The sequence below is a fragment of the Anthonomus grandis genome, chromosome 4 (genome assembly GCF_022605725.1).
Source record: "Anthonomus grandis grandis chromosome 4, icAntGran1.3, whole genome shotgun sequence".
Lineage (NCBI taxonomy): Eukaryota > Metazoa > Arthropoda > Insecta > Coleoptera > Curculionidae > Anthonomus > Anthonomus grandis.
Genome location: NC_065549.1, coordinates 41,955,646 through 41,980,084, shown reverse-complemented (window position 1 = coordinate 41,980,084; position 24,439 = coordinate 41,955,646). Strand labels below are relative to the sequence as shown.

Sequence of the window (24,439 nt, the reverse complement as noted above, 5' to 3'; positions counted from 1 at the left end):
GAAAGAGGTTTGAAATAGTTTTCTATGCACTCAAACACATAAAAGAACATAAAACGTACGAAAATAATCCTCGCAAGAGAAGATCTAAAAAAACCAGCCAACGAGTTGATGAAACTATTGTTCGAATGGCTAAAATGAATCCATTTTTAACCTTCAACCAGATTAAAGAAGAACTTTCTCCAGCTACCGCGATATCATCACGAACTATAAGACGACGAGCGCTTAATGCTTAATGAGGCCAACCTATTTGGACGAGTATCCCGCAAGAAACCACTGCTAAAGAAGAAAAATCGCCAGGCTAGAAAATTCGCTAAGGACCATATTAATTGGACCATAAAAGAGTGGAAAAAAGTATTATGGTCTGATGAGACAAAAATAAATCGCATTGGTAGTGATGGTAGAATATTTGTGAGAAGACCAAGGGGTGCGGAAAATAATCCAGTATACAACCAGCACAGTCAAACATGGAGGTGGAAATATAAAATTATGGGGATGTTTTTCGTGGCGTGGTGTTGGTCCATTAGTGAAAATTGACGGTATTCTTGACCAAGAAAAATATAAAGATATTATGGAGAACCACATGTTGCCGTTTGCTGATGAAACTTTGCCGGTGTCTTGGATTTTGCAACAAGACAATGATCCCAAGCACACGGCTAAGTCTGTAAAAAATGGTTTGACGATAACCATGTTGATAAACTTGATTGGCCCTCATGTAGTCCGGATCTCAATCCCATTGAGAATCTTTGGAGAGACCTGAAAAAACTTTTAGAACATAAAAATATTAAAAACCTTAAAGATCTGGCGAAAGAAGCAGAGCAAGCGTGGAAATCGATAACACTAGCTAGATGTCAACATCTGGTGGAGTCAATGCCCAGGAGATGTAGAGCTGTCATTGAAAGTAAGGGATTTCCTACAAAATATTGATTTATTTAGGGTTTAGAGTTCTTATTTTGTTTTTTTAAATTGATAATTCTTTGGTTTCTAATTAGTTGTCCAATTCAATATTTGTATAAAAAATTAACTTTTTTTAAAAGTATATATGTGAAGACAAATCCACTAAATTTATGGTAATATTAAAGGTAAATGTTAGTTACGACAATGGGCGAGAAATTTAAGAATAAACAATTTTATTTACAAATGATTTATGATTTTTATTAATTTATTCACACTGTTTCTAATTAGTTGGCCACCACTGTATGTCTCTGGGCTATTGGAAATAAGGTTATTTTAAGAAAGTTTTTATTTTTTATTTTATACAGGACTTACGATGGACTTGCGATGTATACAAACATAATTTGAGTTAATAATGGCCACCCAGATCGCCAGCTTTAACTCCCCTCGATTACTTTTTATGGGGATACTTAAAAAGTAAAGTTTATGTCACTAAACCAGCGAGTTAAGAAGATTTACAAGAACAAATACACCAGGAAATTAGAAATATTACTCCAGATGTCATTGACAAAGTTTAAAAAGAATTTTTAAATCGCCTTGATTATTGTCAGGTTGTTAACGGTGGTCAATTCGAACATTTAATTTAGATAGGTATTTCTTTAATTTTACCTTTTATCATCATTTTTCGTTCAAAATTTATATTCATTTGTATCATATCCTTTGTAAAAAAATGCGTTCTTTCTGATTCTGCATTAAAAAATGGTAGTTTCCATTTAAAAAACATATTGATGTCATATTTTTTTTAAGTCACCCTGTATATTTCATTGTAGAAACACGTGGAAAAACCTTAAACCCAATATTAAAATCGACGGGTTCGGGCATTTTTTTCAGAAACATTTCATTTTTTCATTAATTTTTATTGAATTTAGCCGCTACTTTACGGATATATATATACAGGGTGATTCAAAAGTAAGCGGCATCCTTTCAGGGGCGTAATCCTTGTATGAAAATAAGGCAAAAAGTTCATATTAATATGGGTCCGAAATTGCTTCCTAAGGGAGCTACGCCCCTTTGAATAGGACCCCTTGAAGACAATTTTTTCTCTATAACTTTAAAACCCTTTAGAATTAAATTTTGAAAATTGGTGTACTGCTTAAACATTTCGTTGTAAATAAGATTCTAAATTCAAATTTTTTAAATTTTATTCAGGTGCGTCACATGCGGGGGTTGTTAAGGGCGTAGTGACACATTTCCGGACATGGGTTCCTATACTTAAATGGATTCTACTGGTGCACTAAACAATCCCTAAAAGTTTGATCCCATAGTTCTGAAACACCCTGTATAATTCATAAAAGTAAAAAAAAAATGATGTGGTATTTAGGATACACTTTTGAAAATGCAGCTGGAGTGGAAGAGGTTAAATAAAAATATGTACCTTTTTGGATGATTTCTTTCCTCCTGCGCCACTCTGTTATAACTTTCGGTCAAAAAACTAATGGCCAAGGCCACAGGCGTCGCATCCTCAACTTTCTCTTTCATTATTAAAGCGGGAACGGGACACTGCATGTCGCTAGTGCTCGGACTACTTTGAACGGGGCTCACCGAACCTGAGTGTAAGCTAAACGTATCAGCAGCGTCTTGGTTCTAAAAAAGACCGGGATTACTTACTTTTTTTTGGGAAAAAGAGGATTAACCTTCTTAAAAAAGAATTATGTTGAAATTAAAACCTTTAAAAATAAAAATTTAATTTTCAAGGATAACTAAAAAAAATCATCAGATTAATATGCGGCATAAAATTAAAAGTATTAATTAAATAAATTTTAATATAAATTATAAAGTGCATAAAATTTATATAAGATAAGATTTTTACAGTAACAATTGTTGTTTTCTTTATGTAAAATTGGGATTTCCGTTAATTTACTAAGTAGCTAAAGTAATTCTAGATCTTTTCAATAAATAAAGTATAAATATAACCACTAGATAACAAAAAATAGCTTACCTGAGGTACCAAGTTCTTAAAAGGATTACTTCCCCGTCCGATCATCCTTAAAACTTCCAAAATAGCCGTAGAAATAAGATCCTTAATGGTCAAATTGGGGTTTTCCTTTACAACCTCAGCTGTCTGCGGCAAAAACACCTTGGACGTATTCGTCTTCGTAAACGAACACTGTAGAATGCGACCTACAGACTGTTGCAACTGTTCAATACTCAATTCGGTTGAAGAGGACGTCGTCCTTTGTCTGTGCACATCTTTTTTCTGCAACTCGGATTCGTCCACCTGGTTTAAAATGAGCACTTTATTTAATTAAAATTTATCGGTTGCGGAAGGTATACCTCCATATTCTCAAATCCCGAATCGATGTCGGTGTTTCCACCCATTTTTTCCGCGCAGCTCCCACTCACCTCATCCACTTCCATGTGAATAGAACTGGTTTCAGAGTCGCTTCGTACCGGAGGGCCTCTGCTCCTTTGCTTTGAACTAGAAGGTAGCTGGATATCTATAGGCTTACTTGGTTCCTAAAACAAACCAGGTATAAATTATGAGACAGTTTTACCACTAACCAAAACTCTTTATTTTTACTCTAGACACGTGTTTCGCTAACAATGTTAGTGTCTTCGGGAGAAGATTAAAGTTAAACTAAAACTACCTACAAATCTCCTTATATAAAGTCCAGTGCAACGATATATTAGAATGGTCACCCGTCAAAACACCAGCATTCCACCTGCCAAACAATGTAAATAGAAGGTGGATGACATTGTTTAGCAGGTGGAATGCTGGTGTTCTGACGGGTGACCATTCTAATATATTGTTGCACTGGACTTTACTAATGATGTAACAAATAGAGCGGAAAAAGCAATGAAGCATGGCCAAACAAATCTTATATAAACACTACCTAAATTTATAATTGACTATAAGGGATTGGACCTTTATCCCTGTTAAAAATGTTTTTTTTAATTTTTGAATATTGCTAAACTTTCATATGCATCTAATTTTCTATTGTTATTAACTGATTTAAGTAATTTTAAGTTGTCTATCCTTATAAAGTGACCAGTATTTAAAACATTTTCTACAAACAAATGCACCTTCACTTGAACAATTAATGGTAAATTAATAGATATATGAAAATATTTACCTTAAAAATAGCCGTTTCCTCTTTGCCACCCTGTTCCTTATCCTTTTCAGTGATGGCTGGAATATTATTGTCTTTTTTGGTTTCCTGAGTCGAGACTGGATTTGCCGGCGAGAATATTTTGTTATCCAGAGGATTCTCTTGAGATTCGTAGACTGGAGGACTTTGTCCCTGGGCGGACATGGGAGACTGTGATATAGGCGTAATCGGCGGAGAGACCGAGCTTGATGGTGAGCCACCTTCTCTTGCTCCCAGTTTGGCTAGTCGTCGACGCCGTATCTGTATAAGAGTAAGTTTTAACATTTAATTGCGATTATTATTTAAAAGAAAATTTATATTGATAATTATAAAGATCTGATAGCTGCCGTGTATTTTTTCATTTGGATGAAAAATGTTCCGGTCTTTGTGCAAGTGAGCAGAGAGCCGTAGTTGTGCAGAAACGCATTATTCTGTTCTTTTATGATGCTTGTGTGCTCTCCTTTAAAAAAATTCCTCTGCTCACAAACAAATTTATTCTGTTTAACTGGAGGAGTAGATTAAATCCCTAAAGGATGAAGTGGAAACATTAAAAAAACAGCAGACATCTCAACAGAACTTAGGTGCTCCTGCTAGCATGGAATCAATGTTACATAAAATTGAAGATCGTGCAGGGCGGGGAACAATCTAATGGTTTATGGTATTTCTGAGTGTGGAAGTAGCAATTAATTTTTAAATAGGTTTGGCCTATTGAGTCTTCAGCAGTTTGACTTTCTTGAGTCTGTGAGCACAAATGATGCTATCTTTAGCTTTCTAGAGCACCTGTACAACCGACTGAATGTTGGTAAAGTTGCAGCAGCAGTAATCTGTGACTTGTCCAAGGCATTTGACTGCGTGAGTCACAGAGTGCTGCTGATGAAACTGGGGCTCTATGGTTTCAGAGGAACTGCCCTTGAGTGGTTTCGTTCCTACTTATCAAATCGTGTCCACGCTGTCAAATTTAATGGTGGTATCTCTAAGGAACTTAATATAAATGTGGGTGTTCCGCAAGGATCAGTACTTGGTCCTTTACTTTTTCTCATTTATGTGAACGATCTGACACAACTGCAGGTAACTGGCAAATTTACATTGTTTGCCGATGAGACCACCATCCTCTGGCACGACTCTAATGTTTCTCAAATGGAGGCCAATATACGTGCAGATTTGTTAAAAATAAAAGACTGGTGTGATGCAAATTTTTTGACATTTAATGTTTCCAATGTCGCCCGCTTTTTGTAAGTCATAATATTTTAACCCTGTGATGTATTTTTATTTTGGAAACAGTTTGCTTAGTTTTTAGAAAATATAAACAGGAACTCCACTTAGGAAGCCACTATAATACGCGACAAAATTATTTGTTGAGGCTACCCATTCCTCATTTTGAACTTCTCGTTTTTATTCCTTTAATATACAGTCTATTTGCTTTGTCTACAACTTCTATGTTTATATTGACAATAAAGCATTTTTGAGTTTGAGTTTGAGCAGTATGTAAGAAAGAATTGACAATGACAATGTTGTTCTCGTCCCCTTCTTAAAAAATGTTGGCATCACACAGAATGATGTTTTAGAGGCTTTTCGAGTAGGGCAGGCTTCCGAAGGAAGGAATAGGCCAATTAAAGTGGTAACTAAACACTTAAATTTGGTAAAGAATGCAATGAAAAGGCGAAATAGACTTGATGGTAACATAAGAATAAAGCATAAAATAAAACAAAACTTCAGCAAGAACAGTTTAAAGCTGTCCTATCTGAGCTACACGGCAGAGCACAAGAAGGAGAGGCTGATTTAATTCTTAAATTCATAAATGGTTCTCCATCTATTACCAAAAAGCCACGACCAAAAAACCAAACACATTAACCTCCATATCTATTTATTTTCATAATCTGAATGGCATGGGTACTAAACTTGATTAACTTCATGGTGCAATGTTGCAATGTGATTATGATGTCATTATTTTGATTGAGAATTGGCTAAATCAAAATTACTCAGACAATGAATTAGCTAATATAATTTTATTATATATAACTATAACTATAATTTTTAGGATTAATACTTGGGGAATTTTATTCTTACCTTAACTTTTTTCAAAGGAATTTTGTGCCAAATGATAGAAATGCCTTTCTTGATCTCACTTTTACAAATAGGAATGATCTAGTGGTGAGTGAAGCTGTTGACTGTGTTTTTGATAAATCTGTCTATCATAAGCCTTATCATTTTGAATTAACTTTTAACAATGGTAAAGAAAAAACTTTAAATTTTGTACAGTTCTTCTATGACTTTAGAAATGCAAATTATTTGGGTGTTAATAGTTATTTGTGTGGAGTTGATTGGGACCATGTTTTGAATGTAATTAATATTGATGATGCGGTTTCAGAGTTTTATCATATATTGAATATGGCTATAGCTTTGTTTGTGCCTCTTAAGAGATTCAAAACCTCGTCTTTTCCCAGTTGGTTTTCAGGGGAGTTAAAGTACTTGATCCAGCAAAAGAAAATTTCACATAAAAAATATCAGTCTAGTCATACTGTTGCAGACTACGAAGTCTTTTCTGATCTTAGAGTTAACGGAGAGTTGTTACCAGAACTTTATTTCAAATTTGGACCAACCACCAAACCCCAAAAGTTTTTGGTAATAGCTTCCTGATTTGATGACCTATAATAATAGGGAGTTTGCAGGTTGTGAACAAATTGCAGAAGGATTTGACAAGTTTTTTTCTACTGTCTATAATGGAGATAATAATGTCTTACCTTCTCGGCAGGCTGGTGTAAACATGACTATTCCAAATCCTAAATTATCTATTGGATTAATTTTTGATAAGATCTTTCGATTACCCCTTGAACTTAGTGCTGGCCCTGATGGTATACCCAATTATTTTTTGAGAAAATGTGTATGTGCCCTCTCTTATCCCCTCTTTATTTTATTCAGTAGGTCTTTAGACTTGACAGTTTTTCCATCCGAGTGGAAACTCAGTTTTATTACGCCTATATTTAAATGTGGTGCTGCTAAGGAAATGATCAATTACAGGAGTGTGTGTGTACAGTCTGCCATCCCAAAACTTCTAGACAGTCTTATTTATGACCAAATTAATTTTTATTGTAAAGAACTTCTGTTAAATGAACAGCATGGCTTCAGTCGTGGCAAGTCTGCTATTACAAACTTGTTGCTGTATCAGGGTGCTCTGTTAAGTGCTTTGGAGAGGGGTGAACAGGTGGATGTAATATATACAGACTTTTCCAAGGCATTTGACAGTGTCAACCATAGCTTATTATTAGAAAAATTGAGACTTTTTGGTTTTTCAGATTGTTTGGTGGCCTGGTTTGCAAGTTTCCTTTCTGACAGATTTCAGCAGGTACAAATTGGGGATGCTAGGTCGCATCTTATCAGTGTGACCTCTGGGGTTCCACAGGGTGGTCATTGTTCTCCCCTGTTGTTCAATATTTTCATTAATGATATTTTGGTTTGCTTTAAAAATAGTAATTTTTTGTTATTTGCCGATGATTTAAAGTTTTATAAGGTGATCAGTTCAGAACAAGACATGGTTCTCTTGCAAGATGATCTGAATAGATTGTGTGAATGGTGTGTTGGTAATAGTTTGGCTCTAAATGTGGGTAAATGCAATTTCATTTAATATTCCATACCGTAATCTGAGGCCAAAAATCGATTGTTTTCTTTGCCTTATCATCGTACCAACTATGCTATGCACTTGCCTGTCGAAAGGACCTTGAGGCTGGTAAACTCTACTGGAATTGAAGTTTTGGGAATTTTCTTATTGCATTTTAGGAGTCTTATTAAGAGTTTGTAGGATTTTGTTTTTTGAATTAATTTTGCTCCATGATTAATAATTTGAAATACATTTGATCATTGTCATTGATAATAATATATTTTGTTTTTTCTTAGCTAATTTTGCATTGTTAATTGTTCTGATTTTGAGAGAATATTGTTACTACGTGTAAAACGGTTTAATTATCCTTAGTATTAAGATTAAGTCTAATAATTATTGTTAATTAGTAATTAGTGGTTAGGTAGTATAGCTTTTATTTCTTTTTCAGAAATATATATATTTTTTGTAATGGGGTTGATCCCGTGTATATAAATAAATAAATAAATTTTAGGGTTTATAACTATAATTAATTAATTACTATATTTAACTATAATTATATAACTATAATTTTTAGGCTAGATCGCAATTCCTTAACGAGTACTAAACAATGTGGTGGTGGAGTATAATTGCTAGTACACAATAAATTTAACGCCAAACAACTCAAGACTGACATGTTAAATGTGGAGCACATTTTTGTTCAAGTGGATTATGGTGAGCTGTCTTTAAAATTACAAACTTTCCCTGAGAAATTGCGTGACAGCTGTATAACTTCTGTATTCAAAAATGGTGACAGGGATGATATAAAAAAATTACAAGCCCGTTGTTATGTTATCTGCTATCCCTAAGCTTTTTGAGCTTATCCTCAACAAATATCTTACTTGGCATTGTAGAGGTCTTCTGATCAACTAGCAACATTCTACAAACCTTGTATTATATCATAATTTTGTTGTGAGGACTTTCGAGAAGGGTCATCAGGTCGACTCCATCTATACTAATTTCTTGAAGGCCTTTAACACAGTCATCCACTCATTGCTCATTTTTTAATTAAGATGCTATGGTTTCCCTAAGTGGTTTCTTTCTTGGCTAAATAATTACCTACATAAAAGGATACAATTTAATAAGGTAAGGGGTTCACTTTCAGTTCCTGTTTTGGTCACTTCAGCAAGGGGCCACATTTAGGGCCTCTACTCTTTAATTGATTTATTAACGATATTTTTAGTATTATCAAATTTTGCCAATTCCTATTATTTGCAGCCGACCTGAAGCTATTTTTACATGTTTTAAACTTGTCTGATTGCCTGATGATACAATCAGGCATAGATTCTTTATATAATTGATCTGTCTCCAATGGCTAACATCTTAATAAGGATAAGTGTTTTATCACATCTTTTACTAAATCTAGAAAATGTCCCATTTGACTACCACATAAATGGTAATATACTTTCAGGAGTATCGCTAATTAAAGATTTGGGGGCGTTGTTTGACAGTTCCCTGACTTTCATACCCCATATAGATAGTTTGTCTAGTAAAGCCCTTCGTACTCTTGGTTTTATAACTAGAAATACCCAAGACTTTTTAGTAGCTGCCTTCAGAGTTTTATATCTTATACTTATTCATAGTGTCATGTCTTATTTTTCCATAGTCTGGTCCCCTTATTATGCTAACCACATTTACAGTCTTGATAAGGTACAAAATAAATTGCTCAGGACTCGTGCCTGGCGATTAAATGTACAAAATGCGTCTTAATTAGAACTTAAGTCAAGGCTAAATATGACTTCTCTTGAGGACTGTCAAACTAGGTGTGATATGATATTTCTTCACAAGTTGATTAATAATGCTATTGATTGCCCTGAACTGTTATCGCGGATATACTTTAGGTGCAATACCAGAGTCCTTAGAGAGATGTTCCTTTTTCTGGTTGAATGTCACTATACAAATTATGGTAAATTTTCTCCAATTAATCGACTCCATATGTTAGGAAAGAGATTTAATCAGGTTTTTGACTTAGTGGATTTAAAGCCTTCAAAACTTAAAAGATGTCTAAGTGAGTTTACTAGTTGAGTACTATGTGTTACGCATCAAATAAATTTGATTGCTTTTACTTTTCTTATTTTGATTATTTTTCTTAAGGGTATGTTTTTAGTTGTTTTATATTTTTTTTACTCAATTGGGGAAAACTATATGTTGTATTCATTTTTTTTTGACCAAGGTTAGTTTGTGGCTAAATTTTTCTGGAAGTTTTTATCTTATTTGTATATCTTGGGCTGCCACATTAATATACATTTAGATAAGTATATTGTTGATGTATAGAAAATTTGGATATTTAATACTCAGATTAAGTTCATTATATATCTTATTAATATATTTATTGATGGCAGAATAATTATATACATTTGAGGTTAGGATATAATTTATTTAGAATGGGGCATCCCGTAAATAAATAATCCTTGGTTTCATACTTATTTTAATACATACAGAAGGATTTATAGGAAAACAATATAAAATGCTAAGCAACTTTATTATGAAAATAGAGTCCATAACACACGCAATACAGCAAAGGGAAACTGGAGAATTATAAACTAAGGGATAGTCAGGTGAATTTCCAATCAATGTAGATAATCTTAATCAGTTTTACTACTCAGTAGCATCAAGATTCAATAATCAAATAAATCCTCAAATAGATCCCCCATTGTATACTCATAATATCTCTATACAACAATTGTATTATTTGACACATACTGAGCTATATGAAGGGTAAGGTATAACTAATGAAGTAAATTTTATGCCTACTATGAACACATTATTTTTAGTTTGCCATTAAAGAAAAAATGAAAAGCATGCAAATAACAAGAATCATTTATCAGAAATGTCAGATTACTATGAAGCTTGGACAATTAGGTTAGAGACTATTGTCTTAGCATATTTTTAACAACTTATCTCAGTATTCACTAAATCAAAATGAGTTCATTTTGTGGGAGGTAACATTGAATGTTACTTATTACTATTACTATATATATTTGTTACTATTACTACTTAGAGTAGGAAGCACAGATAAAAAACACTTGCAAAATGTTAACTATATAATTAAATAGCTTCAGATTAAATGTCGGTAAATGTACTGTGTATGTCATTCACCTTAATATAGTTATTTTATTTAATTTAATAGTAATCCCATAAATTTTAATTACACCTTGGTTGAGCAACTTTCAAGTGGACCCCAGCAGAGGGATCTAAAATTAATTTGTGACCAGACTCTTTAATTTTTTAAACAAATTTTCAATCAAGTTGAAAATGCCCAAAAAATTTCTGAATTTATTTTTAGAACTACGAAAGAGCTAAGTGTTGAAATGAGTCTCCATCTTTTTGATAGCTTAGTTTTGACAATCTTGTTTATTTATTTATTTAATTATTTATTTAATAGACGGGATCAACCCCATTACAAAAAAAAAATATTACAAAGTCCAATAGTTACACCTAACCATAACTTAAAATAGCTATAATACAAATATGTTTTTACAGGCAAACCAACATAAAATCAACAGAAGAGTTTACACAATCTCTCTAATTTGATTCCTAAAACTATGCAAGCCAATGCCCACAACTTCAATATCCTCATGGTTGATAATATTTAAGGTTCTTTCGATAGGGGAGTGAGTGGCATAGTTGGTACTGTGAAAAGGCAAAGCAAATAGTCAGTTTCATCTCAAGAGTCTTGAGGGGACATTGAAGCTAAATCTACCGAGAAGGTCGGGGCATACAATCAGACCATTAAGAAGCTTAAATACAAAGGTTAAATCACCATGAATATGTCTTCATCTCATCTCGGAATATGGGTTCATTTTTTGGTCCCCTCCAGTACCATATCTGGGTGGCAATGGTTGAAGGCATTCAGAAGAGGTTTTTGAAGTGAAAGAAAGAAAGAAAGAAAGAAAATGTGCTATATTATGTAAGACAACAAAATCTTGTGTACAAGCATCCTAAAAACTAAAAAAATTCAAATTTCAAACAAACATAACATCTAAAACACTTTACCATAAAATTTACACACATTACCAAAATTAATCATAACAAAACAGATTGAGAAAAAAAAAAGCATCTTTTTGATAAATTTCATTAAAAAATAAGTAAAGCTGTCAATAAAACAGAATTTAGAAGAAGTAAATTAAATTATTTAACAGGAAACAAAACTAAAACACTAAAATGATGTCAGAGCACAGGTTAAAAGGTATCATTAAAAAAATCATCAAGGCTATAATATGCCCTGGATAATAAAAGTGATTTTAATTCCTTTTTGAATCTCTTAACTTCTAAAATTTGTCTGATACATAGAGGAACATGGTTGTAAATTTTTTTGCTAAGGTATATAAGTGAGTTCTTGGTGAGGGAGGATGTAGGGATTGGTAAGGGAAAATTGTTAACCTGGCGAGTCATATGACCAGTGTTAGAGGGAGGTTTAGGACATTTATAAATAAGAGTAGCTGGTTCTAAGATAAAAAGAGAAAAAAGAGTTAGGATTTTTTGAGATATAAAGAGAGGTTTACAAGAATCTCTTAACCCAGCGGAACATAGGTATCTAACTGCCTTTTTTTGAATCACAAAAATTATGTTTAATAATCCCTTGTTGCTTAAACCCCAAAAAGGCAAGCCATAACGAAGGTGGGACTCAATAAGAGAAAAGTACACTGAACGTGCAACTACCCCTCCCAGCTCATGCCCCGCTATTCTTACTGCAAAGCATTCAGAGGATAATTTTGATGCAAGATTTAGGATATGATCTTCGAAGCGAAGGCGACCATCAATGGTAATACCAAGGAACTTACAGCTTTCTTTGTTTTGCAAGGGGGAGTTTTCACTAAACATAAGGCCCTGAACGTCACACTTAAATCCCATAATAAAGGTTTTGCCCACATTAAATACAAGCCTGTGTATTAAATTATTTTGGGAAATTTGGTATTTATCCCCAGAGAGGCTGTGATAATGCTCATTTGTTGCAGGTTTTTGAAAGACTGTCTCTGAGTAAGAGAAGAATTAGAATATTTTCATGCACTCTTTTCGAAATACCGAAAAATAAAATAGATTGTCCTGCGATTTTTAGTCAGTTAACTTTTGCTTTAAAAAAAAAATTATATTGATTAATATTGATGATGATTCAACTAAATAAATTGAAACAGAACTTTTTATGGTATGTTAAGTTAGTATCTGTAAGTGGCCTTGCAGATGTTATTACTTGTATCAAATTAATAAATAAATTGTGCCAATGTCTACTCTATCCTTCAGGTTATTCTGAGGTGGTTATACAAAAGAGAGCACTGCAATTATGTGTGGTAATAAAGCAAAAGACTCATGTAGAGGAACATCTTAAACTTATTGACATTTTCAGGTATATACAGGGGTCGGCATAAGTCACTTAACTTCAAAAATAGTGTGGACGCGGCAAAGGTGCTTGCCTTACTGAATTTGTGCGATTTTTTTGTATCTTTTTTTTTCTTTTTGTTTGGTATGCAAATTGGTTAACTGACTTATGTCGACCTCTGTATATTTTTATATATACCATAGAAGCAAGCTCTCAAGACTTTTCTATTGTAATTTTTACACCATGGGGCTTGAATTTTAAATGTGTTAAAGTTTTACTTATTTTAATTATTTAATTATTGATACACACTTTGTCTAATTTTAACTGATTCTTGTTTTTTTTTTTTTAAGATTCATGTTATTTTGTAATTATATTGTAAAAGTTTACATAAATGAAATATACTGAATACTGACCTTATATTGAATATTTTTTGGTGTTATCTGTTAGTATTAGTAGTAATTGTTTATTTGGAAAAATAAATGATTCCACAATTCTTTAAAATGGCTCTATTCAAAATGCCTCTTCTATTAAAATTTCAAGCTTTGCTACTTTTAGTAAAGCTTATTACTAAGCCTATTTAAAGTTGAGAAAATCCAAAAAACGTATTATGATAAGGTGCACTGCTTTTAAGTTTCCTAGGTGCATGCTGTATAATGTTTTCAACAAAGGCATACAAAATATTAGACAATGAAACAATTGTTTAGATTTTAAATTCAAAGGCTTACACGAAGCTGAAATTTAAATTTTATAATGGAAAGTAGAGCCACACATTTGAAATAAATTATGCAAAGTATATAGTGTATAGATTAGGACATAAAATGACTGGAAAAAACATACAACAATGAACAGGCAAAAAACAGGCTTCTCGGAAGAAAGAAATTAATTAAATAGGTACCTATCTATATATTTTTTTAGGATAAAAATAAATACATTAAAACAATAATTAAATAGGTAATACTTCAAGGGCACAGGAAAAAATTGATTTCACATCTGATAGCAACAAAGAAATTTAACTTAAATTGTGCTTTCAGTAGACGAAAAACGTGTACTCACCTCTTCTTGTGTGAGTTCACTCATGTTACCGTTTGCTGCTTGTGAGATTAAACGAGTCTCTTGTTATATTTTTTCTTAATTTTGCTAAAAACGCACCACTTTTGGAAAAAACTCACTAAAGTCAATTTCTACAGTCTGCATTCAACGTCAAACCGAATGTCAGTCACCTCTCCTAACAGCTGAGTTACCGAGTCATTTTGGACATTAGAATATTGATCGTGCCCAGGTCATTCCATGTGCCCATACACAGTCTATCGGCTAATTAACTGCGCCGTACTTCTCATCTTGCGTCTCTCTCTGCAGCCCCCCGATCGGCGGTCGTCTATCTCTCTCTAAGACCCCCAATCGGGACAATAAAGGTAATTGGCACTGTTCGGTCCTTCTCTGTTATATTGATTTTTAAATACGCGCACTCTGTCGGATTAACGTAAGCATTTCACTGCTGCGCATTACTGCGTAAACTGCGTTTCCCTGTTTTCTTTTTTATTTTAGGAAAAAAATATTACGGAGTGTGGGATCCAAGGGAAATAAGCTCAGCTTAGCGAAGTTCGATTAACGGTTCGTCCAAAAATCGAATTTTCTAATTTTTATTATTTTTTTTTAACGCAAGTTAAGACAAAATAAGGCCGATATTTATTAAAGAAAGATACTTTCAAAAGGATTTTAATTTAGCGTTAACAAAAGGACCAAATCAAAATATGCTTTATTATTTTTTAACAAACTTGTTATAAACAAAGCTAGAGTACTTAAACTAATTACTTAATATATTAAAGATATAAGAAAGAAAGAAAATGTGCTATATTACGTAAGAATAATCTTGTGTACAAGCATCCTACAAGCTAAAAAAAAAACAAAACAAAAATACAATTTCAAAAATTGACAAAACAATGAACAAAATTAAACACAAGAAGACAAAACTTTTTGAACATACTTGAATTAAAGACAACTAAATAAAACAATCAATTACAAAATAAAGGTAAACTTGTTGACAAAACTAGAGAAGAAAAATGAAAAAAAAACTTTCCAACATGTCCAAGGTTAAAAACTATCATTAAAAAAGTCATCCAGGTTATAATATGCCTTAGCCAATAAAAGCGTTTTTAATTCTCTTTTAAATTTCTTAACATCCGATATATGTCTGACACATAGAGGAACATGATTGTAAATTATTTTACTTATGTAAATTAATAAGTTTTTGGTAAGGGAAGACGTAGGAATAGGTAGGGGAACATCATTTACACGACGAGTCAAATGGCCAGTGTCAGAGGGTAGTTTGGGAATTTTGTGAATAAGAGCAGCTGTTTCTAAGATAAAGAGTGAAAAAAGAGTTAGGATTTTTTCAGAAATGAAGAGGGGTTTGCAAGAATCTCTTAACTTAGCAGAACACAGGTATCTAACTGCTTTTTTTTGAATAACAAAGACAATCTTAAGTAGCCCCTTATTGGTTAAACCCCAAAAAGGCAAGCCATACCGAATATGAGATTCAATAAGTGAAAAGTACACTGAACGTGCAACCACCCCTCCCAGCTCTTGTTTTGCCATTCTTACTGCAAAACATCCAGAAGATAATTTCCCAGCTAAATGTAAAATATGATCTTCAAACCGAAGGCGACCATCAATGGTAATTCCTAGGAACTTGCAGCACTCTTTATTCTGCAAGAGGGAATTTTCGTCAAACATCAGACCCTGAACATCGCACTTAAACCCCATAATAGACGTCTTTCTTACATTAAACACGAGCCTGTTGGAAGCACACCACCCTGATAAAATCTGAAGGTCTTCAAGGATACAAGTCTTAATATAATCAGAATTTTTATGGCTCCATAGTATGGTGGTATCATCAGCAAACTGAACCACCTTGCCCTGCTGTTTCAATGAACTCAAGTCATCCACATACAGTAAAAATAACAGTGGTCTCAACACTGAGTCCCTTTACCGGCTTGAAGTCCAAACTGATTTGCAGACAAAATGCCATTATGATGTAAAAAGGACAAAATTCTGCTTTTTGCAAGTTTTTCAACTATCTTAGAGAGGGTAGACAAAATAGAAATGGGACGGAAATTACAAGGCTGATCCAAATCTCCACCCTTATGAAGAGGGATAACCACTGCCTCTTTTAAACATGAAGGAAAAATGCCAATATGTAAAGAATTGTTTATAGCAGAAACTAAAGCATTTAAGGCTGAATCAGGCAAAAAGAGTAACGACCTCGAAGATATCCCATCAGCTCCAGATGATTTATGGTTTTTTTAGGCGTTTGATTTCAAATTCAAATTCAAATTCAAAAACTTTTTATTTATCCCAAAATAAATTACACTTCATTTTTAAATATAACAATAATCTCGGTTGATGATAAATAAAGGACTACCCTGCGATTAATAAACCGATTCACAAGTCTGGAACTTATTTTCAGAAATGTGTAGAGCGCCCCAAAAACTAAAACCTATAAAAAACTAAAACCTAAAGAAAAAAAAATCACTATTTATACTTAACAATAAAGTTAATAATTTTCAGTTTATGACAATAATTTTGGTATCCGGTCAAGCACAAGAACCCCCCATAGGTCACTAGGAGAATAGCACTAATAATTCATTATTATTTATAAATTGGACTGACAGAGAACGCACAGATCTAGCCACAAATAGTCAGATAATTTCAACATTTTCTCACATTTTCATTAAATTGTACGTTGCTCTTGCAAAAGTTTATTTTTAATGTGTTTTGAAAATGTAGATATTGCTAAAGTTTTTTTTTCAATTGGAAAATTGTTCCATATTTGAGGTGCAACAAAAGCAAAGGATTTTTGGAAATTTGCAGAACGGTGTTGCGGTATAAGAAAATTGTCAGTATAGCGAGTTTGGTGATAGTGATCTCTAGATATGAAAAGTTGATATAAATATGGCGGTTGCTTGGATTTTAAAACTCTATAAATAAAATTGGTTAAATGTAGCATACGTCGATTAGCCATAGATAATATTGAGTGTTTATTTAAGTGTGGAGTAATATGATCTCTATACAAAATATTATATGAAAATCGCAAACACGCATTTTGCAACTTCTGAATAGATTTAGAAATTTTGTTAGTCAAAGAGCTGTGATAAATGATGTCACCATAATCCAACAAAGATAAAACAAGAGAGTTACATAAATAGTATTTTGTTGTTGAGGGTAAAAATCTGTTTACTTGATATATTTTCTTTAATCTTAAATAGGCAATGCAAAGTTTCTTTTTTATATGCGTTTCGAAAGTTAATCTTGTGTCAAGGTAAACACCTAAACTCTTGACTTCTGTGACAACAGGCAACCTTTCATTATCTATCATAATATTTAAATGTTGATTAATATTTGCTATTCTGGCTTTGTTCTCTCCCAACAATATTACACATGATTTTGCAGCATTTAGCTTAAGATTATGATTATTTGCAAAACTTCGAATTTTTTTTAGGTCATCATTAAGATTTTTCTGAAAATGCTGCAATAGATCTTGATTAAATGAAATGTATAGTTGGGAATCATCCGCAAACTGTTGTATTTTGGAATTTATAACCTCTTTGTTCATATCTGCAACGTATAATGAAAACAATAATGGCCCCAGTATCGACCCCTGTGGGACGCCCGTTGTCACCGGTATGTAATCAGATTTAATTTTGTTGGGCCCATTATAAAGAAGTGTACTCTGAACACGCCCGACTAGATAAGATTCAAAGAATTTTACAGCTTCCTGAGAAAAACCAAAATGGTGAAGCTTAGCCAACAACATCCGGTGACACAGTCTGTCAAAGGCCTTACTGAAGTCTAATAGGCAGAGGTACGTGATTTCTTTCCGATCCTGATCAAGCCTTACATCATTCACCAAGTGAATTAGGCAGGTACTAGTGCTAAAATTTTTTCTAAATCCAGATTGGCTAGGCGGAATTATTTTTTTAGATTCGACAAATGAAACAATCTGTTGATAAATGTGCTTTTCCAAAATTTTTGATATAGCCGGCAAAATACTTATGGGTCGAAGATCTTTAAAGTCTTCTGGATTTTTGGTAATGGTAAAATAATAGATTTTTTCCATAAGTCCGGATAACTATTTTCTAGAATACAAGTATTAATAATATTTATTAAAGCATATTTACAATAAGGAAAGCATAATTTAATATCTCTTATTGATATCTCGTTTTCGCCTGTGGCATTAGTACTAATAGAATTTAAAATTTGGATTAATGCTTCTGCGTCTATCAGACCAAACCTTAACTCCTCGGTAAATGATTGATGCCTATTTTGTTTATAAAAATTAACCTTTTCATCTGAGGTAGTATATGTACTTGAATTAGAATTTACAAAATAATTATTTATTGCAGATGTATCTGGAAATAGCTGAAAAATGTCATTGGTATTTTTAGTTTTGGTCAGATTTAACTTTTCAGCAGATTTCCAAAAATCCCTTCCAGACTTTGTAGAAAGAGATTGAAAGTAAGCTATTTTCTCACGGGCTATGGCATGTTTAGTCGTATTTCGAAGTTCCCTATAGTATTGCAGTTTGGCGTCGGTTCAATGCTGTAGATATTTCTTGTGGGCCTTATCTCTTAATTTCATTAGCAACTTAATGTTATTCGTAATCCATGGTGTATATGGCCTATCCTGGATTTTTTCTCAATTTTGTTTCAAGGGAGCATGCTTGTTAAGTAAAAACATGATAAACGAATTAAAAATGTTTAATTTATTATTAATATTAGTTATATAATAAATAATATCCCAACTTAGTGCTCGAGCGTCCCTCGATTTCATTTTTTACTTCGGTAAGATCGACAGGATGAAAGAAAAATGAATGCTCAACCGACACTTGTTGAAGATAGTGTAAGGGATCGATGTTACTACGAATGCCCTTGAGCAAGATATTAGGTATATCATAATAATAGTCGTTTAAAATGTCAGGTCTTAACTCCGGTTCAGATACTTTTCTATGGCAATGTCTAAGATCATTAATAATCGACCAACACTCTCTTTGCCTATTTCATGACATATTTAAGCGATCCCTATAATAATTTGATTTTGCTGCTTTAATTGTCTTTCTGTACAGACTACGGTATTTCTGATGGTATACAAGGATATTTTCATTTGTGGTATATTTGCACAATTTAGTCAAAAAACGGAGGTTAGCTGAAATTCTAAGGCCTCGGTCCATGGTTTTCGTTTCTTAGTTTCAAGCCTCATTTTAGGAAAGCACTGATTGATCTTATCACACAGAACTTGAAAAATAAAGTAAGTGGGTCAGAAGCCGTTTCAAGTGCATTCCAATTTACCGGAGCTGTAGCAGCAGAAAAAGCATTGAAATTTCTCCTGCTGAAAATTCTTCCTATATAATGAAATGAAGATAATACAGTATTATATGGCACTTTAGCAAGAATAGCTTCATGGTCGGAAATACCAGATGGGAGTACTGTACATAAAACGTCATCAAAATTTGTACAGAAATAGTCAATTGTAGTTGCAGATGAAGAAGTTATGTGTGTGGGAGAAAGAACGTGCATTTTCAAGTCGTAAGAATTTAAAATACTTAAAAGAGAAGTACGTGGCAAGGTTTTATCAGTGTAGTTGATATTAAAGTCACCAGCCAATATAACCTTAGAGTGTAGGGACAACTGGGATAAAAGAGAATCAAGTTTGTCCAGAAACATAGCAATATCTCCTGTAGGTGGCCTATAAACACAAATAATATATAAATTAAAAGGCTTACAAAAAGAAAGAGAGAATTCAAAAACATTCTCTAACAGAAGATTATCATACTTATCAATATTACAAAAAACCGTTTCAGTTGCTTGCCTAGCCAAGATCATGGTTCCTCCATGTATAGATTGTTGACGACAAAAATTTGATATAGGAACGTAATCAGATATTAAAAAACATTCACTAGGCCTCAACCTAGACCTCAAATTAGACATGAAACTAGCAAATAAAATACAAAAAACGAAATATACATTTTCTTAGTATATACAGTATGGACAGAATGGATACCGCTTATAATAAAATGAGGATTAAAACTAGGTATGGCCACAATATTAACCACTCTGTATATATAATATTTCCTTACTCTATTGTTAACGTTACTTTATATTATTTTTCGCCGTATTTACTATTTTAGTCTAGATATTACACCAACTTAATAAATATACCTGGACTGCCAATTCAATGAAAAGTAAATAACCACTACTAGGGGCCGCCATTTTGCGTGATTATGTCGTTTCGATGTTGGTCACTCTAACAAACTTCAGTTGTGCCAATTGTAGGAAAACAAAACATATTAAGGTTTTGGGAGGTTATGTTTACAAAATAGAAAGTTACATTTAGTTAAGAATTTAAGATAATTACGTTAGATCTGTGATCTTTCTGGTACTTGTAAGAATTTCGTTAAAATTTAAGAAAGAAAGTAATCCTCACCTAAAATCAGACAAAGTTTCAATTAACTTGGGATAGATGCATGCATTTTAAAATATTTGTTTTATTATTATGATAATCTTGAATCTTATAAATCTAAACTTAACCTCGGATCATATAAATCCTAATACCATAAAAATGATGATCTTCATTTTTTTTGCTTGTATTTACTTAACAAATTCAGTTACTTATTTTCTTTCTATTTTTACTATTACGACTTTTACATTCCTTCTATATACAGTGTTTCCACATTAATAGGTACAACCATCTATAAAAATCAAAATATAGATGATTTTTTGAGGCTTTGTGATTAGCAAGGGCTTATAAAATATAGTAAAAATAAAAACTTGGCAATTCACTATACTCACAATTGCGAATGGTATTTGAAATCAGTCATATCGAGTGATTGTGTCGAGTCGTGATTTCAAAATCCCAATGATGGTTTAAAAACAATGTCACAAGACACCATCAAGAACGTTCAAACAAACACGACATCCCTGTTGTTTCAATCTTAGAAGGGAGGAGTTAGGGCCACAATATTGACCACGCTGTATCAGCTATTTTAGTCTATATATTATCATGTAACAGCCTTATGCTTTAATCTTTGTTGTACAATTCTTGCTCCTTGTATTTATTGTTAAATAAAAATTGTTTTATAAAACGTGCTTGGCATAATAAGAAACATAACTAACTTGAAAATGCAAACTTATTAAAATGAGTCAGCATAATCTCGGCCAATGAATAATAAGTTTTGGCAGTCCGAAGTTTCTTAAGTTATATAAATGCTTCAATACATGGTACGAGAATTTAAAAAAAAAATTATTCTTTAGCTTTTTGAAAAAAGTTTAAAATGTTTGTCTGACGAAATTTCACCATCTTTTGCTGAAGGAGACTATTTTCGTAATAACTTTCTAAATTTTTTAAATGTTGAAAAGTAGTGAAATCATCTTTAGCAAATTTTTTCAATACAGGGTGCTTCAGAACTATGGGATCAAACTTTTAGGGTTTATTCGGTGCAACAGTAGAAAACATTTTAGCATAGGGACCCATGTCCGGAAAAGTGTCACTACGGCACGACGGCCCTAAAACGCGTTAAAATTTAAAAAGACCATGAATGGCCTAAATATGATTTAATCCATTTAATTTTTGCCGTTTGTACCGTCACAATAATTATTCAAAATCTTACTACACCGATTTAAACGTCGCACATGATTTCGGCTGATTTGACTAAAAATTTGATACTTGTTTTGAACGATTTCAGATGCTGCTATAATTCATCCATTCAAGTCTCGTTCTGTTTTTACTGGAGTTTCGTAGACCTAATAAGGCTTTACATGTCCCCACAGGAAAAAATCTAGCGACCTTAAATCGGGTCACCTATGAGGCCAAGAAACTGCTCCAATGTTATCGTTTTTAAAAATACACAAGACACAAGCGCCAAAACTTTCAAACATTGACATTGAAAATTTAAACAATTGTTATGATGCTATCATGTACAAACTGCAAAAATTAAATGCATCAAATACTATTTAGGCAATTCATCGTCTTTGTACATTTGAACGCGTCGTAGGGCCGTAGTGATTCTTTTCCGGACATGGGTTCCTACACTCAAATATTTTCTACTGTTGCACTGAATAACCCCTAGAAGTTTGATCCCATAGTTATGAAACACCCTATATAGAAATATGATTTAGAGCTTCTCCATATGAATTTATAGTTTTTGAACCTCCTAGTGAGTCCACCAGTTCCACTTCTTCTTCTGAGTCGTTTGGACTACCATATTCAAGTTGGCCTGGGCTTTCTACATCCAAATTCGAAAAGTTGTCAATGGCATTTTCTTCTATTGTTATGTTATTGTCTAAGGCCAGGAAATCATCTACTTTCTGGGGGTGTGCTACACCTAAATGTTTGGCATGTCGCAGTAACTGAGCAAGTGTCGCTAAGGGCAGATCGTCTTCAGCATCGCAATAATTTTGCTCAGCAAATTCTGAGCTATATCCACTTTTTCTGAATCCAGCTTTGCCAAAACAGTTCTTAATTAAAGAGGAAATTACTTTATCCCATGCTGTTTCTATAAAATACAAAGCTTCTAACACATTAATAGACTTTGTAAGCTCAGATAAGCTTTGGACATCGTCAATTTTTGTTAAAATATGTTTTAAAATCAAATGCCGATAATAAAATTTAAAGTTCTGTGTAATACCTTGATCCAAGGGCTGACAAACTGAAGTTGTGTTTGGCGGTAACAATATAATTTTCACATTTTTCATTTTCAGATTACGAGGATGAAAGCATGCATTGTCTAAAAATAAAAGAACTTGCCTTTTTGGATTCCCGTTTTCCGGTCGAATTCCAGTAACCACTCAGACATGATTTCTTGGGTCATCCATGCCTTTTTGTTGGATTTCCAAGTCGCTGGTAGATTCTTAATAGCAACGTTTTTTAAAGCACGGGGACGAGCCACTTTCCCGATCACAATCAAATCGCATTTTTCACCGGCCATATTTGCACAGAATAAAATGGTTAGTCTATCTTTAGACAACTTTCCACCCACACATGTTTCTCCTTTAAGAGACACTGTTTTGTCGGGCAATGCGTGAAAAAAAAGTCAACTTTCATCTGCGTTATACACGTCTTCTGGTTTGTAGCCAAGCAACATGGACGGAAGTTTCTCCAAAAATTGTGACACATCAACTTGATTTACTGTAGCAGCTTCGCCAGATATGCATTTGAAACTCACACTATGTCTCTTGCGCCACTTTTGCAGCCACCCGTCGGACGCACTGAAATTATTATAGCCCAAAGTAATGGCGATTTCTTTAGCTTTCATTTTCATTAACGGCCCTGAGATTAGAATGTTCTGATTTCAAGCGTTCACAAACCACTCAAAACATGTTTTGTCTATAGCAAAACCTTCCTTTTTTAAAAAATCCTTCTTTTGATTTATATTAGTTCCTGATTACCATTTACTCCCGATATCTTCCTTATTTTTGGCAATTTCAGCTGCTTGCGTTTTCCCAATATTAAAACTCTTTGCCAAATGACGAACTGAAGCACTTTCTATGTCTAATACGTTAACAACTTCCATCTTTTCCTTTAACGAGAGCATCGTTTTTTTTGGTGCCATTTTACAGTTACACTAATAAAATATCTCAATCAACTACGAATTTGCCTGAACTAAAGATAAACTACAAGATTACATACTGGCTAGCCAAAGAAATGCGTAAATGGGGAATCACCTAATATAAATCAGGGAATTACCGAATTTTATGTATGTAGATATGTGCATTGCAATAAGCGAAACTAAAAATCGTCCAGGTATTAGAGTGTCGCGTCCGCTTATGGGAGATTTTTTGATCACATACAGAAGAATCTAGTGTCCGCCTCCGTTTATAAGAGCATCCGCTTATCGGAATGCATTTAACATTGAAAATGATATGCTGAAATTCGGTTCCAGGAGCTTTGTCCGGTTAAAAGAAATGTCCGCTTATAGGAGCTGTCCGCTAGGAGAGCTTTCACTGTAACTGGTTTGGCGCGTAATATGTCTAAGATTTAGAGTTTCAAACTTAAAACGATTAGTGAAAATTAAGCAGGCTACTTTCTGGATGTGAATGTCTCACATATATAACGTACATACCGCTTCTGAAGAACAAGCAGCATCTGTATAAGGTTAGCATTCCCCCAAAAGTAACATTCAATCAATGAAAAGTATACTGACCTGCCAAACTCAACTCCTAGCTCCGAAGTAGCCACCTTAACAACATAACACCCTGCAGATACTTTTCTGCCAACGAACGATACTCAAATTTGAGCTCCCTATCAATAACTATGTTCAAAAACTATGTGCTATCAGATTGCTGTACTAGTGTATTCGAAATATGCTCATGGTCAAGAACAAACTTAATTTTAATTTTTGAGGATATAGTAACAGTAAGTTGGACAAAACCCTAGGATTTACAGCCCAAAGATCAGCTG

The 24,439-nt window shown here is 33.3% G+C and overlaps 1 protein-coding gene and 1 pseudogene across 2 annotated transcripts in view; both read right to left on the bottom strand.

Annotated features, from left to right (window-relative positions):
- LOC126735413 (ubiquitin conjugation factor E4 B) overlaps positions 1-14,333 on the bottom strand; it is a 64,486-nt gene extending 50,153 nt beyond the window's left edge. Inside the window, exons 1-5 of one of the 2 annotated variants that reach the window (XM_050439389.1) lie at positions 14,042-14,333; positions 4,026-4,301; positions 3,295-3,408; positions 2,891-3,169; positions 2,327-2,535 (exon numbers count right to left, since the gene is read on the bottom strand). In XM_050439389.1, the coding sequence (XP_050295346.1) occupies positions 2,327-2,535; positions 2,891-3,169; positions 3,295-3,408; positions 4,026-4,301; positions 14,042-14,065 (902 nt within the window). In that variant the 5' untranslated portion in view covers positions 14,066-14,333. Of the gene's footprint in view, positions 1-2,326; positions 2,536-2,890; positions 3,170-3,225; positions 3,409-4,025; positions 4,302-14,041 lie in introns of both variants that reach the window. The other variant, XM_050439388.1, reaches the window with a different exon arrangement.
- Positions 14,334-22,766: 8,433 nt separating this feature from the next.
- Positions 22,767-23,591, bottom strand: LOC126735692 (tigger transposable element-derived protein 6-like; annotated as a pseudogene).
- Positions 23,592-24,439: the final 848 nt, after the last annotated feature.